This window comes from Dunckerocampus dactyliophorus, chromosome 10, assembly GCF_027744805.1.
Source record: "Dunckerocampus dactyliophorus isolate RoL2022-P2 chromosome 10, RoL_Ddac_1.1, whole genome shotgun sequence".
In the NCBI taxonomy this organism is placed as follows: domain Eukaryota; kingdom Metazoa; phylum Chordata; class Actinopteri; order Syngnathiformes; family Syngnathidae; genus Dunckerocampus; species Dunckerocampus dactyliophorus.
The window spans coordinates 11659274-11677449 of record NC_072828.1 but is presented as its reverse complement, the minus strand read 5'-3'; the positions used below and the strand labels follow the sequence as shown (position 1 = coordinate 11677449).

The following is an 18176-nucleotide window of genomic DNA, read 5'->3' as shown; positions in this document are numbered from 1 at the left end:
TATAATTAGTTTGTTTTTGCTGACTGCAGACAAAACACACTTAGTGCTCTCATGCATCATCACTCATCGCCCGCTCAAGATGGATCACCAATGCTTTCGTAAACAACAAAGCAGCCACCTCAATGCTCATTCTTAGCATATTGCTGCTAAATTGCCAAAAAGCGAAAAGTATTCACCAAACACAAGTGAGGTATGTTGTATAAAACTAGTCCATTTATTGGTCATATTGCATATCATTATGAATAAGCAACTGTACACACTTTAAATAGAGAGAACTACCTCCATACGAGAAGAGAAGGAGAAAGAAAGCTGACGCACGTCTCTAAAAATGCGTTTCCTGTCATACAGGAAGTACGTGGACCGTGGCTCAGGACGTGGGCGTGTCCTCCCTTCAGCCGGCTGTGTAAACACGATAGCGTTTACAAGTTTCACGTGTGACGTCAAAAGATGTCAACAACGCAGCTCTACTCATTGTTCCTACCACATGATACTGTACAGTGAGGTTGGGGGGAGGGGGTCAAGGGTCACACCGGCGGCGTGCTGTAGCGGATGTCAGCGTTGAACTTGTCAGCGGGAGGAGGAGGAGGAGGCTTCTTCAGCATGTTGTGCTTCATGATGGCCTCCTCGTTGGCGTAGACGGGCGTGTCGGCGTCGTCCGAGTGGTAGCCCGACTGGTAGCCGCTCGTCTGATTGGACGACTCGGACGCCAGCGACTCTTTGCTCTTGCAGCGCAGCAGCTGACTGACAGGGGGAATCGGTCGCAAAGATTACAAACAATAGCATCTTGCCGCTAAATATCATGGTGGTGCTCACCTCAAATTGGGCGTGTTTATCTGCTGTGCACTTAAACCTTTTACATCCTCTGGAGAACAGTCCATGTGACCCTCCTGGGGGAAGAAAATGACTTTCGTGACTAACATATAGAGATTTGCAGTAAGTCGCTCCTGTCATAAAGGATCTTTAACTCATGTTTTTTGCAATAAGTCCTGTCTTTGAAAACAGCAGATCACTCCTGTCATATTTGATCTTTGACTACGGCTTTTGCTTTACAGTGGGAACAGTGGGTCTTTAAAAACAGAGAGAGCTCCTGTTATATAGAGGCTCTTTGACTAGCATTTTTCCATCCATCCATTTTCTATGCCGCTTGTCCTCACTAGGGTCGCAGGGGTATGCTGGAGCCTATCCCAGCTGACTTTGGGCGAGAGGCGGTAAATTCCTAAAAACAGCAGAGCGCTCCTGCCACATAGAGGTTGTTTGAGTAGTGTGGTTGCTGTAGGTCAGGGGTGTATACATTCTCCCATCAGAGGCCACATACTGCAAAATGGAAGGATTCAAGGGCCGCTTCGAAAATTGCATCTCAGCTTTGTGTTATAGGTGAAGTGTTATAGAGCCCAGCCACACTACAGAGAAAACAAATTTCGGCCGCTAGTACCCACAATCTTGTCCTTTTCAGTCCCATCAGTCACAGACATTGGGTCGTTACATTATTTCTTTTTTTCCCAGGCAAAAACTCTTTTGGGTCATGACCCACCAGTTGAGAATTGCTGATATAGAGATACAGAGGATCTTAGACTGGTGTTTTTGCTGCAGGTCTTTAAAAACAGCAGAGTGCTCCTATCATATGGAGGATCTTTGACTTACCTTTTTGCAGTAAATTCCTTAAAACATTGGCGCACCCTTGTCATAAAGAAGATCTTTGACTGTCATTTTTGTTTTGACGAGGCTTTTGACTTCCCATAAGTTTTATCGCAGTTCTCCAACTTTTTTTCTCTAACTTTCCACCCTAATTCTCTCGTAATTGTACTTTATTCTTGGAACAATAAATCATTTAAAAAATGTGCTGCTAGCAATGAGTAATCTCCCTCACCATGACACTGCTGTGCTCCAAGCGGATGTCGTCAAAGGTCTTAACGCTGAGTCGGCACCGGTCGCTGTGCCTGCACAGACAGCATATATGCAGTACGTTACATCAGTGGACGGCCTCTGAGGAATTGAACATGTGGCATAGAATGTGCTGACCCCAAAGTCAGAGCGTTGTTGTAGTGAAGCTGACCGTCCAGTGTCTCTCCACTTTGAGGTCTTCTGGGGTCGGAGGTGACTGGAGTGGACGCCTCATCACTTCCTGCAGTCAGAGGGATGTAGTCCTTCCCATCCTGCAGGTGGACAACACCTTATGTTTCAATGCTGGAAGCTGTCCATAAACTAGCAACCACGCTATCCAGCCAAGAGGAGCATATACTGTATGTACTGTATCTGCTGTGATGTTTTAACCTGCATTTTAGTCCTCTGTTCAATTATTTCCTTGTTGTCCTTCAGTCTGTAATTTTTGTCTCCTCGTTTTAAGACATTTTTCTGGTCATTTCTGACTTTATTCTCCTTTTATTTCTTATTGTTATTCTTGTAATATAACGACTTTTGTCTCGTACTTTTATGTTATTCTCGTAACTTTTAGAATTCCTTCTAATATTGTTACAACTTTTTGCTTGTGATTTTGCTTATTATTATTGTAACTGCACGACTTTATTCTCACAGGACATTTTTTCCTCATAATTATATGTTATTCTCATCACATTCCGACTTTATTTTTGTAATACTGTATTACGACTTAAAAAAAAAATAACAATGGATCAGTGTTCCGTTTGAAGCCCACCTGATGAGCACTGGCCTGCAGCAGGTTTCCCAGATGTTCCACCAGTTCGGCAAAGGTGGGCCTGTCTGTGGGACGATCCAGCCAGCAGTCCAGCATGGTCTGGTATCTATCAACACAAGTGGTTTATAAGACAATGAATGGGTAGTGTTTGATTTGAATCCTGTGAGCTACTCATCACTCACATCTCTGAGGTGGCGTACTCTGGAGGCCTCATCCTGGTTCCTTCTTTAAGCCTTCTGCAGAAGGACTCGTCGATGCAGACCCCAGGATAAGGAGACGCTCCTGGAGACAGGACAGAAGCTTTACTGCAGGACTATCAGAAACATCCCTCTAAAGTAGAGACGTATTAACCCTGTAAGTGTTTCTTGTTTTTTCTTTGGCTTTTTTGTACTTGATGGCACGACAGATGGATACAAGTAATGTTGGAAAACTGTGATGACAGCCATAGAACCAGAAATAAAACTTCTACTGTCCTGGATGCTCTGTTCAATACGGCTACAGCAACAAAAGTAGGGCAACAGCAATCATGAAAGAAGAGCGTAACGCACACCACTGTGTTTTGTTGTAATGTGAAGAGATTCGCCTCACAGGCACAGTAATCCTCCTGATGCATGTATATATACAATTGTTGACAGAAGCTCACTTCTTTTTACACTTGTATGACATTTAAAAATGTTAAACTTTTACTTAAAACATTGCCCGAACAGTTTATAAACTTTTTACAATGGCCAGAGTTTGACCCCGGAAGAGATTATTTGTATTTCTGCAGTTTTCTATGAGGAAATTGTTCAAAATTCCATCAAATTGGATGCTGATCACTGTCCAAGAAGGGACTGGTTTGGCCTTTAAGGCTCAACTGTACGTTGTGTCATGTAAGCTAGAAATCAGCATGTTTACCCAAGGAGAAGATCTCCCAGAGAAGAACCCCAAAGGACCACACGTCGCTTTGTGTGGTGTAGACTCTGTCAAAGATGGTCTCAGGAGCCATCCACTTCAAAGGTAGACGTGCCTACAACAAGAGAACCATGAAGAATCCAGCTTCATTTGTTCAACTTACAAACAGGAGCCATCAAACGAGGAACTCACATCTCCCTTACGGACATAGTCGGGGTCTTTGTAGACATCCCTCGCCAGGCCAAAGTCACAGATCTTCACCACATTGTTTTCTGAAAGCAGGATGTTTCTGGCTGCCAGGTCTCTGTGGATGCACTGAAGACAGAGAAGGTCATTAGCTTGGACAAAATCCATGTGCAGGCGCATATAAGTTCACATATTTCACCTTGCGAGAGGAGAGGAACTCCATGCCTTTGGCCACCTGGAAGCTGTAGCAGATCAGGTCCTCCATGGTCAGGTGGTCATCATCTGAGCTCTCTGAAAGCCACACACAGTATTTTAGGACAGAGAAACATGCAAGAAAAAGAACTAGTCTCCCATACCGTCCTGAGGATTCACAGTGCTGCCTGAAGCTTCACTTCTGGAGCAGACAGCTGTTCCCGTGCAGATGTCCAGCTGGGCGATCTTCCCCAGACCGAGATCGCCGTTGGTTACATCTTCCTCTGCAGATGTCCACCTCTGACTGTCCATCCTCTTTCTCTGTAGGCCACAGGAATGAATATCTTCTACGCTATCTTGCGTTAGTTCAACTCTTTGCACCTTGTATGGACTGTATTCCCCACGCTTGCTCTTCAGGTAGCTGGAGAGGTTTCCATGTTTGCAGTACTCTACAATCACCATGAGAGGGCCTGGGGAGAGAACAGTCACATAGCAGGTACTTTGGAGGTATATAGATGGCATGATGTTTGAAGGCAGTGTGTGCCGTGGCGTACCGCCAGGTTTAGTGCAGGCTCCCAGCAGGTTCACCACATTGAGATGATGCCCGATGTGGATGAGAATTTTCAGTTCTGACATCAAGGCTCGGTACTCGCTGGATGTGGCTCCCTCTGACACACAATTAGAGAGCAACATGTTCATGTACGATGTATGTAGAGATACTGGTGGAGAAGATGTGATACCTCACCTTTAAGCATCTTGACTGCCACAGTGGTACAGGTGGCGGCTTTCTCGATACCGAAGGCAGCAGCTTCCATAACCTGGCCGAACGCCCCTCGGCCCAGAGGTTCACCTTTGGCAAAGAATATTTGTCATTTATTGTTTTGACTTATGTTGCAGTCAAGATTGCTGGGAAGTCAGAAATATTGCAGTTGGAGCTTACATGGTTGTACCTGAAAGCATTCCAGTCAAATGGATGACGACTGCAATAAGTAGTAGTATTTCAATTATCTATTGATTTGTTCATTTTGTCATTATAAACAATCCACACATCATGTAATAATTGTTAAATAAATAAGCAATAAGTAAATAAAATAAACAGAAAGGTTGAGAAAAATATAAATCCTATGAAATAAATAACATAACATTTTAAGATGCTATTTCACAATGTGATTCATTAATGGACAATTTAATACATGATTACATTTAATACCATATGAATTCATTCATATTTTAGTTATCTGCTTTAATTGGCTTTATATTTATTTTTGTGGAAGAAAAAACCCTCCACATAACATGAAATAAATGTCCACTACATTAATCCAAACACAGTACTGTTAACTCACTAAAAGGTAGGTAAATAAAATAAATGAATAAATGTCATTAAACAATTAAAATAGGTCATGAAAAGATAATTCACAAATACTTTCAACATTATTATTGAAGATTATACTTTATTTCAATATAATTATTCTAATGAATTATTTTCTCATTTTGATTAATTCATTCTTATTTCAAATATTTGTAATTCTTTATTGTTAAATTGTTTTTATTTTTTGTTGTATTTTATTAGTTTTACAGTATATATCTATATATATATATATATATATATATATATATATTCATAGTTTTTTATTATTATATACAGTATATGAAATATATATTATGTATATGTATAGATTTTATGTATTTCAGTATAGCAGTATTGCACTGTGCTGCACTTTGTAAAGGTTTGTTGGTGGGGGGGCGCTACAATCCCACTTTGGGGTGTTTCCAAATCAATGTCCAAGAGCTTTACCGAGCTTCAGCCTATCCCGCGGGAACTCCCATTTGTTGGCGTCATACGTGAGCCTCTCACACTGCTCGTCCATGGGCACGTCCTCCGAGTCCAGGATCATGGACAAGTAGCCAGTCTTCAAATCGCCACCGTTTGGCTGAAACACGAGACATTTGGTTAGATGGTCATTTGGATACTCCCGCCCTCCTTACTCTTCATTACAGTGCAGCAGTGTAACCGTTCAACAGGGAATAAAAGGAATACATTGGGTACAGTGGGTGTACGTGACTTATGGGAGCAGAAAGTGACCCCGTTGTTCTTGGAGACAAAAGAGACGAGCCAATGAAAGCCAGAGCAGTCACTTCCAATCAGTCATAGTCTTTGTGCGTGTGTTGTAGTTGGATTCATTGTGAGCTCCACGTGTGCGGCCGCATGGAGAAAAAGAACGGAATAGCGTGGCAGAAGGAGGACAGACGATGAAGTTCTTACCCTTTTTCTGCCGCGGATGACAAACACAATCAGCAGCCAGAAAAACATGGCGATGACCACCGAGCCGATTGGAACGATCAGCTCCACGTTGGTCTTTTCCTCTGCACCTGAAAAAAGAACCACAATCGTTCGAAAGTATTGAAAAGAGTGCAGAAAAAAGAGATAAAGTCTTGATGTAGTCACAACAAATGGCCAACAGTTCTTTCGTTTCTGATCCCGCTCCAACTGGGTCCACATTGGACAGGGTCACGTAGGCTCCCGCCGGCCCTGCTTTTTTTTATGTTTGTGTTCTGGTGGTCCTGTTGGACAGGAAAGCAGAAGCACGCCACCCCACCCCCACCCCGCCCCCCCCACACACCACTAACTCCCCTCCAGTTCTTCCATTGTCTTGGCTTTAGAAACTCCTGCGGGGTGTGCACAAACGCCGCCAGCTTCCTGTCATGAGGAAGTTGTTTTAAAATCTTTGATATAAAACAAAAATGGAATGTGTTGTAAAGTGATGTGAGGCCTTGAGGCCAAATATAAACACACAGAGATTCTTTCACTATCAGCATCTGACAAAAGTGAATACAGTACGTCCCTCACATTTCAGCAACCATTTTATGATGCCATATCTTCTCCAGGGGCAATGCTATAGATATTAAACTTGGATATACTTCAGACTACTGCACATCTAAAGTATATCCAAGTTTCATTTTTAGGATATACCTTCCTGAGATGATATAATGTATAAAGTAAAAATGCTTGCTGAAATTTTACAGGTATACTCACTTTTGTGAGATACTGTACATTCTTTTATATCAGCAAAGAGACAATCAAATTTTGGAATGCTGGAGATAGAAAAAAGATTATTAGTCCTGCGCATTACAACAGGATGTTCTATTCCTGCACTTTTATCTGGATCCACACGAAAATTGTATGTGTTCTTTGTTAGCCCACCCTACCAAATAACCTAGCAAGAATGGAGGTGACATTGGAGGGCATGCAGTGGATTTTAGTGTGACTGCGTCAAATGGAAATGACATGCCATACCACACAAACTACATATATTTCTTGGTGGTAAGGGCTCTCTAGGGAATTTTCCATCTCTTTTTCATCTCCATACTCACCTTCAGTGGTCAAGAAAGCTTGCGAGCTGTCACATCCACGGCTGTTACAAGCAGAGCAGCTGTACAAGCCGGCGTCCTCCTCCTTCACGCGCTGGATGGTCAGCACGTGACTCCGGCGGCTCAGGATCACACCTGAAATATGTTAAGATGTCTAAAGCTGCAAAACAGCAGAAGGATCTGAATGCACTTGGCACTGTATGTCCTACCAGAGCCCTCCACCACTGTGTGGTTGTTTTTGGTCCACACCACCATCGGGTCTGGGGTCCCGGTGGCATCACACAGGAGCATAACGGTGGCGCTCACATTGACTCTTTGGTCTGTTAAGTTATTGAGGATCCTTGGAGCCTCAAGACCTAGACTCAAGAAATAGAAATGATATAAATAAAGGTTTAGGCGCTACTTTTGTATAACACAATTCGTTTATTAGATATTTTGGCTTGTGTAAACAAGCAATACTATAATACTTCTGTCTACTATGTTGATAGTAGGAGAACATGCTATCTTAGTTGACTATTAGTCATGAATTTATATGAATTTATTGGAAACAAAATGTTTAAAATAAATGTCACTTTTTCCACAACTTCCATTGCATGTGGCAGTATTTGTCTTACGCTGTACAAACAGTTCTAGTTAACAGCAGCAAATTAATGTCATATGTAATAATGTATCTTGATCATAATGAATTCATTTATTTCAGTATATGCCAAGGGCCAATAAAAAATGAGCAGCGGACAAAAAATGGCCCCCGGCCCACACTTTGGACACCCCGTTTTAGACTGCTTGGCTTATCTTATGTAATATGTTCACTGAAATCTGAGCTATATTACTGAAAATAAGCAAAATAATGTAAGTGAATGTAAATTGAAATGATTATAACAATAAATATTCCACCTCTGAGAGACAAATGTCGCAGCAGGCAGGTTCTCTCCCTGGTCTTGATGTTTTCCACCTGGCAGGCGTACAGGCCCTCATCCTGGCGGGAGGCATTAGGCAGCAGCAGCTCCAAGGTCAGGTTGGCGCCGTGCTCGCTAGACAGTACGCCGTGCGACAGGGGTGCACGCTGCAGCGCCACCGAGCGGCACGGCTGCACCGACAGCGCCCGCTCCGACTCGGACTCGTTGGCAACGCGGAACCAAGCCAGGTTTCTGTACACCAGCCTGTCCGCCTTACAGCGTAGGACCACGCGGTCCTCTTCCAAAGGGTTGTTGGACGGGGACACGCTGAGCTCAAGCCCCCCTGGGAGTGCACAACGTAAATATTACATTGGGATTTCCACAAGAGCACGAGGGATAAAATCAGCGTGCTTACGAGTCACATGGAAAAAAATGATGCGTGAATCCTCTCCAACTTTGTTGGTCGCTGTGCATCGGTAGAGAGCTTGGACCTCAGCTTTCTGGACCTTCAAAGAGCTCACAATTTTCTGTTAAAAATCATAAAAATGAGATTAGTGCTGTCCAGCGCTTTTGTTTTTGAAAAGTTTACCTTCTGGCCGTGATCTACGTCAGTGGAGATCCGCTCCACAGGGTTGTGTGCAGTGCCGTTGTTGATGTCCTGCCAAGCTTTACAGTGCAGTAATGGGATCTCAGCCTTCGACAGCCCAGGTCTAATCCACAAAAAGCATGTTGAAGCAGGTGGAAAAACTACAATATTTGTGCAAACAAACACAACTACTGCACAGACCTCCGCCAAGGCCAAACAATGACAAACATGTCTGTCCGACTTCGATACACCATAGCATGACAGGTGATACTGTTCCACTCCAGTCCTCTAGGTAGCACTAATGCTCTTTACAAATTACACACAGCATTATTTTCAACACCAGCTGCTTCTGCTGGATCTGGCGGGCCGAATGCAAGTGGACTGTACCAGTGAAATGAAATTTTATCCAGATCCTCACTAAGATTTAAAGGTGTCTTCCTTGACTCATGTCGCGTAATCCTGCTAACTAAATTAAAAACAATCAAAACAATCTCTCACAGCGAAAGTGACAAAGCCCAAATATGGGCGACAACTTTCAGTGATGAACTTTCACTTTCATTTCATTTCCTCTTTTTTGTGGTAAACTGGGTAGTTTAGTTTATGTATTTTTATTGTTATTACATAATGGATATAATAACAATAACAAATAATAAAAGAAAAATCTAATAATAAATAATACTTTTTAAAAATATATATATTTTTTTATATGAGCACTGTTTTGAAGAATGTTTAAATGTACGTATGTATGGTTGCATGTGTACATGTATGTACAATGCCAATGCTCATTGAACAATATTACAATTTTCAAAAATGGTACTTTAATATACGTATGAATCTGTATTGATATTAATATTATTATTAGGCTGCACGGTGGCCTAGTGGTTAGCATGTTGGCCACACAGTCAGGAGATTTGGAAGATCTGGGTTCAAATCTCTGTGCGGAGTTTGAATGTTTGCATGCGTGGGTTTTCTCCGGGTACTCCGGCTTCCTCCCACATTCCAAAAACATGCATGTTAGGTTCAGTGGTGACTCTAAATTGTCCATAGGTATGAATGTGAGTGTGAATGGTTGTTTGTCTAAATGTGCCCTGCCATTGACTGGCGACCAGTCCAGGGTCTACCTTGCCTCTCGCCCAAAAGTCAGCTGGGATAGGCTCCCGCATACCCCCGTGACCCTTGTGAGGACAGCGGGATAGAAAATGAATTCATGATTATTAGTAAAAATTGTATTTATTTTATTTTCTCTTTACTTAATTTTTTCTCTGTCGTTTCCTGATTATGTGTCCTTATGCGGGTGTTTGTTTTTGTTTGTTGATTGTTGTAAAACAAAATATGAGTACTGTTTTGAAGAATGTTTGCCCTTGAATGTATGTGTGTGTGGTTGCATGTATACAGTACATGTTCGCATAATGGCAATGCTCACTTTTTTTAAAGGGTAGTTTCGCTAAATTGAGCACATGAGACTCAACAGAAAAAAGAATAAGATGGGGAACAACAGGAAACGCAGTGCAAGACTGACAAAAGGAAGTTGTGGGATGTGCAGACAGAAGATAAGGAGTTTCTTGGGTCAAAGCAGACGGACTGAATACCTGAGGAGGCTGTTGTGTAACCATTTGTATCTGATAACTCACAGCAAACTATGAGTGTTCCAAGTCAGTAAATAAACTTGATATCCTAAAACCAGACTCAGTGTGGCGTCATATCCGCAACCGGTGTCCCTCATTGTCTCTTCCCTCGTTTTGTCAACAGCAACAACAGCCTCTCCCGAACAAACAACCTGTTGACAATGAGCAATCGTGACTCACACGAAGGCCTCAGGACAGTCGTCTTTGGACATCCACTGCCACTGGATGTGCGTTGGTGTGGGGAAGCCCCGAGCGGTGCACCTGAGCGTGGGGCTGCTTGCATACAGGTACACATCCGTGTCCACTGCCACCTCCTTCTCAATGATATGAGGAGGAACTGAAGAAGGAATCAGAATGATCGCCACTGTCCACGATGTGAAAAGCGATTTAAGAGGAGATTACATGCCATTGACCAGAAGCTGGAAAGATCTCCTGTGTTCCTCTTTGGTGATCTTGTTGGTCAGGACCATGGTGTAGTTTCCCGCGTCCGTTTCTGTGACTCCACGGAAGATGAGGGCATCACTTTTCTGCTTGATCCTGTAGTCATCCTTCAGCGGGAGGCTATTTTTTAACCTGGAAAGACAAGAGGATAAACACATATAACATACCCAGCATGGAGTAACGATCAGCAAGGATCAACTTTAAGGAAGTCCCGAGGTCCTTAGATGTTACATGCACTAAAAGGTCACTAAGCATCCTCCAATTTGTTAGGATTATGCACAGCATCTCTGAAAAGTGAGTACAAACTTCAAAATTCAGCAAGCAATTTCAATACTATGGCAATGAATATACGGGTACTTTAGAGTAGACAGTGTACACCTTGTACACATAGTGATTTAATAGAACCTGAAAATGAGTCAAAACATGTCCATTGTTGTCTAAATAACACAAGTGATTCGTGTGTGAAATTGTGTCCAAAGTGTGACTATTTAGTGTGACCACCATTATTATCTAGCACTGCCTTAATCCTCTTGGGCATCGAATACTTGAATCCTCTTTCACTCCTCCATGATGACATCTCTTGCGCTCAATTGGGTTCTGGTCTGAAGAAAACATACGTGACCACTCCATCACCTTCAGCTTCCTCAACATGGCACTTGTCATCGTGGAGGTGTGTATGGGATCCTTATCATATCCTTAGCATTTTGGAAAACTGCCATGGAGGTGATCATTCTCGTCTTCAGATTGTTGGAATTCATGTTTCTCCACAATGAATCGTAGTTCCCCAGTGCTGGGAGCACTCATGCACCATGCTTGACTGTTGGCAAGACACCATCATCTTGCAACTCAAAATTTAGGCTGTGTGTTGACTCATTTTCCATGGAAAGTAAATCTATACTGCTGTACAAGCTGTACACTGACTACTCTAAACTATAGCCCTTCATTCATTTCATTCTATATTAATGTCCCTTGACAAAATATAATAAAATGCTCAGTGAAATGTGAGGGTCTGTATTTTAAGTGATTTTTTTAGTAAAGTTTCAAACCAAGTATAAAGTGGAGACAAAGATTACCATTTAAAGCTGGGCTCAGGGTATGCTGAGTATTTGACAGGTATGACTGTGGAAGACTGATCCCCCACATTCACCTCCCAGACCTTCGTCCACGGCTCTTTCATGTCGACGAAAGGCTTCTCTGTTAATAAAGAAACAAACAAACAAACAAACAGGAACCGTCACAAAGACAGACAGCTTTTCGAGAGGGTTGTTCTGTTTTTATAGTTTTTCTCCATTGGTTTGGCTTATCTCCTGAAACAGAAATTACATTCTCAAAATAAGTTGGACAAACCTCCAAACAACTTGGGAGTTGTTCACAACAGAATATCTAAGTGTCACAATGTCTAAGTACAGCTTTGCTAAGTACAGGTAGCCTACAGTTAGCACAGTTAGCTTACATTTAGCACAATTTCCAGTTGAATAGATCTTGTTGATCTAATCTGGTTGTCGATTCTCAGGTCTAATGAGATTGTTCTCTCCAAAACATGTCAGCATCATTTCATTGTATAAGTTACCACATGCACAATAGTCTGTTCAATTCTCTACTTTAGTCTGTAGTATACTGTGATACCATGGATAGCATATATGGATCTCATGTAGCATTGAATAAATTAATACATTTTGTATTTATTGATTATTTTTATATTAGTCAGGTGAAACTCCAACTTGTGCTGTGATGTGGATGAGAATGTGTGACCAGACAGACAGCAGTGTGAGGATGCCCAGGAAGGCGAGGATGGTGGCCAGGAAGGGAGGGTGTGGACAGCAACCAGGCAACAAGTGTCAGTTGTGAAACTCCAGCTTTACATACAGTACTGTAGGCGACATGTCATTTTTCTAGTTCTTTGTTTATGCGTTTATATTACAGTATCTTATGCTAAACCCATTTTCTTCTTACTCTGATGTATGGAAGTTATTTTATTTAGTTTGTGAACAAAAAGTAGTATAATTTCCTTGGCAGTATCAGTGCAATGTGTTATGTCAAACTTCGGATGCTATTGTTTCCATTCAGTCTGAAATCCAATTTTTTTTCCAGTTTTATACACAATGGTATTATATTAGCTAGACGAAAAAAAGAGTACGGTAACAAGCGTCCATGAAGGACTGGGTTAAGACCGAGAAGTGGACATGAGGGATATTTCAGCATCCAAACATTTTGACTTGCAGTGCTTACTCAATGCCAAAAAGACGATGCATTTTGGGGGCACTGACCATTAATATGGGAAAGAAATTTAGTTTTGACACATGAGTGAAGTGTCTTGGGAGAGATCGGAGTTTTGCAGGTGAACCGTGGTGTCGTGCTGAACCATCCAAGATAAAAGAAGCAAGACTGTTGAGAAAGTCCGGCCTGTTTCAGGAAATGAGCCAAAGTTATTGAGAAGGCTCTTTGCATTTTGGTGGCACTGACTATTTATGTAGGAAAGGAATTAGCGAGTAAACAGTTTTGGGAGAGATAGGAGTTTTTGCTATGTCAGCTATGGCGTTGTGCTGAACTGTAAGACAGTTTGACCAAATGATGTCAGAGTTTTGAGAATGTAATTTCTGTTTCAAAAAACGAGCCAAGCCAATGGAGAAAACCTGTAACACACCCACATACCGTAAACTACAAGGAAGGCCGAGGTGCTTATCTCCATCTGTCCACTGGAGGCAGCGCATGTGTATTTGCCAGAGTGCTCCACCGTCACATTGTCCACGATGAGTGTGTTGGACAGCTCCAGCGAGTTCCACAGCTTCTTCTTGTGTGCTATTGTGTGGGCAGACCCTGAAACGTTCTCTGCGGTCTTGGGGAAAAGCACATACAGGACGCAATTTTATAGATGATGTATGGAGTGTATCCATTAATCTACATCAGGGGTGTCCCAACATTTTATCCACTCCAATCCCAGGTGCAGTACTTAAAAGGATTTATTAGACCATTAGTCATAAAAAAGAAGCCTAAAAAGTTTTATGGGAATTTATGGGATTATTGCGAAAACTAAAAATCATTACTTTATATTGTTAATATTTATTTTGGCAAATAATTAGTTAATATTTTGTATCTTCATCAGATGCAAACACATTTTTCTGCTCAGAAATACTTCTGAATAAATAAAATATGATATGATTAGAGTAAAAATATATAAAATATAAAATATATATGATGTGAAATATATATGATAAGTGATAAATATGTGAGATATATGATTTTAAAGATGTCTAATTTTGTAAGACAGTATATAAATTCATACATTTATAAATTGATACATTGATTACTATTAATACTACTTTAGCATTAAAAATATAATTTAGGTTAAATATCAATGCAGTTAATTTAGGTCAACTGTGGCATAACTTTTACAATGCATGCATGCTATGGGAGACACACCTGACAGACAGACAGACAGACAGACAGACAGACAGACAGATAGATAGATAGATAGATAGATAGATAGATAGATAGATAGATAGATAGATAGATAGATAGATAGATAGATAGATTGATTGATTGATTGATTGATAGATTGATTGATAGATAGATAGATAGGCTACCAGTTGAGTGTGGGTGTCGGTTGTACTGTCAAAGGCCAGAGCAGTGTGCGTCCAGTTGAATGCGATACCAACGTTGAGTTCAGTGTGCGCAGTACAACTCAGCATCAGCTGCTCGCCAACACACAGCCTGACGCGAGTGGGGGTCAGGGTGAGGTCGTAGATCTTATATCCTGCGGAAAAGGGAGGGGGAGGCAGAGGCATTGTTCTCCAAACACTTTAGTCAGACACTTGCTTTTGTTTTTACCCCCAACTCACTCACCGACAACCGCAACGATGTAGAGGGGGGACCTAAAGGTCTCGTTTCCAATGTGAGTCTGGCAGGACACCACACCGGCGTAGCTGATTAGGTGACTAGGAATAGTGAAACCGGTCCTGGCATCCCACAGGGTGTCTTTCCCATCCGGATGAAATTCTTTGTCTGGATACTTCTGACAGACAAGGGAGTTGCAGAGTTTTGGAGAGAGACAGACAAGACGAGATCATATAAATAACAGCATATTTTGCATCCAAGGCCTTATATTTAGTGTCCAAATAGTTTTCCTTCCCTACAACTCAAATCTCATTGCCCAATGCTTTTCTTCCTGTACTCACAGCAAGTCATTGTGTCGACAGAATGATGTAAGTGCAGAGTAGGATGTGGAAACTTAACATGTTAACACAACCTTTTCTCACAAACATCAGGTTTAATATAATGTAATATTAAGTCATTTTTAATGTACAGTTTAATTTATAGTTATTCAAATTCTAATTATTTCATTTTATTAATATTATAATATAATTTTTTAAACATTTCCCAACATATTGCTTTTCACTGAAAAGCAATATGTTGGGAAATGTTTAAACTTTGTAATTTTTTTTAAACAAAAACAAGTAAATGTCATGATTGGCTTAAAATTTGAAAAATGTATTACTTGCTTATAATATTAGAAAAATATTATTGTACTAGGATTGTTACTATTATATACAGTATTTCTATAAATTATCATTATTATATAAGACCAGTACACTATCTCCCAATCGTGTGTTTTACAAAAAATAGAAATTAATTATTCGCTTAAAATAATAACTCCCATAATTACTTACTCAAAAAATAAAAACAAAAAAGTATTTTCAAAAATTATGATTACTAATATTTGATTTTTTTCTGTTATTATGCATGAGTATGTACAGTATGTGACCATCATGAAAAGCCTCTGTCGCCTAATTTTGTGTTTTTTCCTTGGCATTAAAAAACACTTACATTTTAGCTTTTAAAATCAAACATCAAACTCCTGATTGTACAACATGTGTGGATTTTAGCACCACTTTCATCTAAAGGACAAAAGAAACAAGTTCCTTACATTGTGAAATAAGTTTCTTACAGTATGAAGCGTCACATCAAGATTCTCCAGAGATCCTCGACACGGGATGACCACTCGCTCGCCTTCACGGATGACCACCACCTCGTACTCCTTCTCCGAGGGAACAAATGGCGATTTGTGGTCTGAAATCAAGGGAAAGTGCATGCTGTAGTCTATTGTATGCATTCATCGTTCACTAAGGCAAGTCCTCAGCTCCTCTTGCATCCATACCGTGAACAAACACATAAACGGCCATTGAAGTCTTGCCATTTTCCACTTTCAGGTCCCGGTAGGAGCACTGATACTGCCCCGTCTCGTTGACGGTGGCGTTGGAAATCCGCAGCATGGTGCAGAAGAGTCCTGACCCGCTGCAGTCGCTGGTGGATAAGCGAGCGCTGGTAGGAGGGGTGGACCACCTCAGGTACTGGCGACCTCTGTCACAGTGGAGAAACATTTAGAGGTTGACCTTTGCTGCAGGGGGCGTCAGTTGCCAAACGGCGTACTTGCCTGCATGTGAGCTCCAGGTTGTCGGATTTGTTCATCCTGTGGATGCCGTGGATGTTCAGCGTCGGCGGGTCGGGCATGAAGCGCAGTTCGGTGGCTTTGGAGGAAGAACATGTTAGAAGATTACTGTCAAGACTCAAAGGATTGTTAACAGTTTGCTCATGAAACACACCAAACACATCTACAAAAACTAATTACTGCTGGGGTCTTTAACTAGCGCCGGACATCAACAGCTGTGACTGGAGGCAACCTCCTGTTGTATTTTTTTCTACGAGATGGCAAGAAAGCAGCATTTGAAGTATCATGAGTGGTCAGCATTCAGCAGACTTATCTACCTCTGCATGCACTTTAAAAGGAGCTGTATTTACAATGAACTTATCAGTGTTATTAATGCTGGCTGAGCAGGTTGCTCTTTACCGCTAATACAACATTGGTTCTGTTGCTGCTGTGTTGTGCAATATACTTATAAACGACAATGTGGTCAAACACAACTATGTTTTCCCTTCTGCTTTCTCATGAACTCCATATCATTAATATAGTTACAAAAATGAACTTGTTGAATTTAATGAGTTTTTATTGTTTTCGGAAATAACCGCCTCATTCCAATTATTGCGTTTACGGTAGGTCAAGATATGCTAAGGCTGTATGCTGTTATTTCTAGAATATTCCACAAGCCAATAGAAGGCATGAGCAACGGGCCACACATGGCCCCCAGCCCACACTTTGGACACCACTAGCCTCAACTACAGTACGACAATGGAGGTTTTGCCTCAAGTTGTCCATTTAGACAGCCAGTTGGGAAACTTCAACATGGGTTTGCTGGAATGGTGCAAATACTAGAAAGTACATAAGCAATGCAGTGAATATATAGTGAGGTCAGAGGTGATTGATTTTGCCGTTCAGGGTCATCCCAAAAGTGTTTGATGGGCTTCTTCCACTGCAAGCTCAACAAAGCCTGCAGAAAAGGGCCTTCCCCAAAGTTGGATGCATACAATCGTTCAAAAATGTCTCGCTAAGATGGAGAAGTCTCAACTGATGGTTTTTAGCGCCATGTTTTTGTGTGACTGGCTGCCTTCAAATGTCCCCAGTACGGCAGCAAAATGGCGGCGGTTGTGTCAAAACAGGAAGCGGGGAAAATATGGGCCGGGTCAAGCTCAATAGCGCGGCATAGGTGGGGTTCCTGTTTCGGAGGATACAGGCTGATTCCCTCCCCTGTTCCCTCCTCCCACTTGGTCAGATGTTGAATGGAAAAAAACAAGTTGTACAAAAAAACAAAAGAACCTTACTGTAACAGCTGCACAACAAATGTTTTTTAACAATGGCTTCAAATGTGATTGAGTTTTGTCAAGTACAATAAATCACTTTGCCAAAAAATGGCACAATACGAGCAAGTGCAAAGATGCAAAGACAGATGAGTAAAAATCATCCCTTACCAGCAACAAGTTCCAGACCAAAAACAAGCAGCGGAACCACAAAAACCACCTGAGCCATTATTCCACAGACAGAAACATTAAAGATTAATTTAAAAAAATTGATTACGGTAAGAACAGTCCCGCACACTCAACACAGATCCATCTATTCCACTTTTCTTTTAATTTTGGCGATGTTGAACGCCAGCGGACAGCGCTCAGTTGCGTGTGAAGCAGGTCTCCATGGATTCAGATCTGAGGTTCTGAGGGCAGAGAGGAGCATCAGAGCTGGACAGCTTGCAAGGGGAGGAGCATCTTAGTGTGAGGGTACACCTCCATTTGCTGCCTGGTGGCTTGACCAACACTGGACTGCACTCTTCTGACTCATTAACTGACATTCAGCTCAGAGGAACTATCATAAAACCTGATTAATGAGCTTTAGTTAAAGGATGAAGTTGATCTCAGGTGGGAAACATACGGGCCCGCAAGTGCAAACTCCA

The 18176-nt window shown here is 41.6% G+C and overlaps 1 protein-coding gene across 4 annotated transcripts; it reads right to left on the bottom strand.

Moving 5' to 3' along the window:
• Positions 1-200: 200 nt before the first annotated feature.
• On the bottom strand, positions 201-17924 carry kdr (kinase insert domain receptor (a type III receptor tyrosine kinase)). 4 transcript variants are annotated; one of them, XM_054790709.1, is made up of 30 exons: positions 17701-17924; positions 16271-16364; positions 15995-16197; positions 15764-15906; positions 14683-14851; positions 14424-14593; positions 13492-13675; positions 11913-12033; positions 10805-10971; positions 10579-10735; positions 8777-8897; positions 8603-8714; positions 8186-8530; positions 7501-7647; positions 7295-7426; positions 6186-6292; positions 5718-5853; positions 4668-4772; positions 4477-4590; positions 4304-4392; positions 4087-4243; positions 3930-4021; positions 3737-3859; positions 3548-3659; positions 2833-2932; positions 2651-2756; positions 2020-2153; positions 1868-1937; positions 814-887; positions 201-741 (listed from the first exon to the last, which is right to left on the bottom strand). In XM_054790709.1, the coding sequence occupies exons 1-30, from the start codon at positions 17756-17758 to the stop codon at positions 525-527; spliced, it is 4059 nt and encodes a 1352-aa protein (XP_054646684.1). In that variant the 5' UTR covers positions 17759-17924; the 3' UTR covers positions 201-524. The 4 variants fall into 4 exon arrangements, with proteins under 4 accessions (XP_054646684.1, XP_054646685.1, XP_054646686.1 ...); XM_054790710.1 differs by having other exon boundaries at positions 14683-14848; XM_054790711.1 differs by having other exon boundaries at positions 15785-15906.
• Between the last annotated feature and the right edge of the window lie 252 nt (positions 17925-18176).

What these genes read in the sequence shown, in the direction of transcription:
- kdr (XM_054790709.1), bottom strand. Translation starts at nt 17,758, where the DNA reads ATGGCTCAGGTGGTTTTTGTGGTTCCGCTGCTTGTTTTTGGTCTGGAA. An exon ending in ACGTAGATCACGGCCAGAAG is followed by an intron (nt 8,715 to 8,776) that starts GTAAACTTTTCA and finishes GATTTTTAACAG; the next exon opens with AAAATTGTGAGCTCTTTGAA. An exon ending in CACAGTGGTGGAGGGCTCTG is followed by an intron (nt 7,427 to 7,500) that starts GTAGGACATACA and finishes AACATATTTCAG; the next exon opens with GTGTGATCCTGAGCCGCCGG.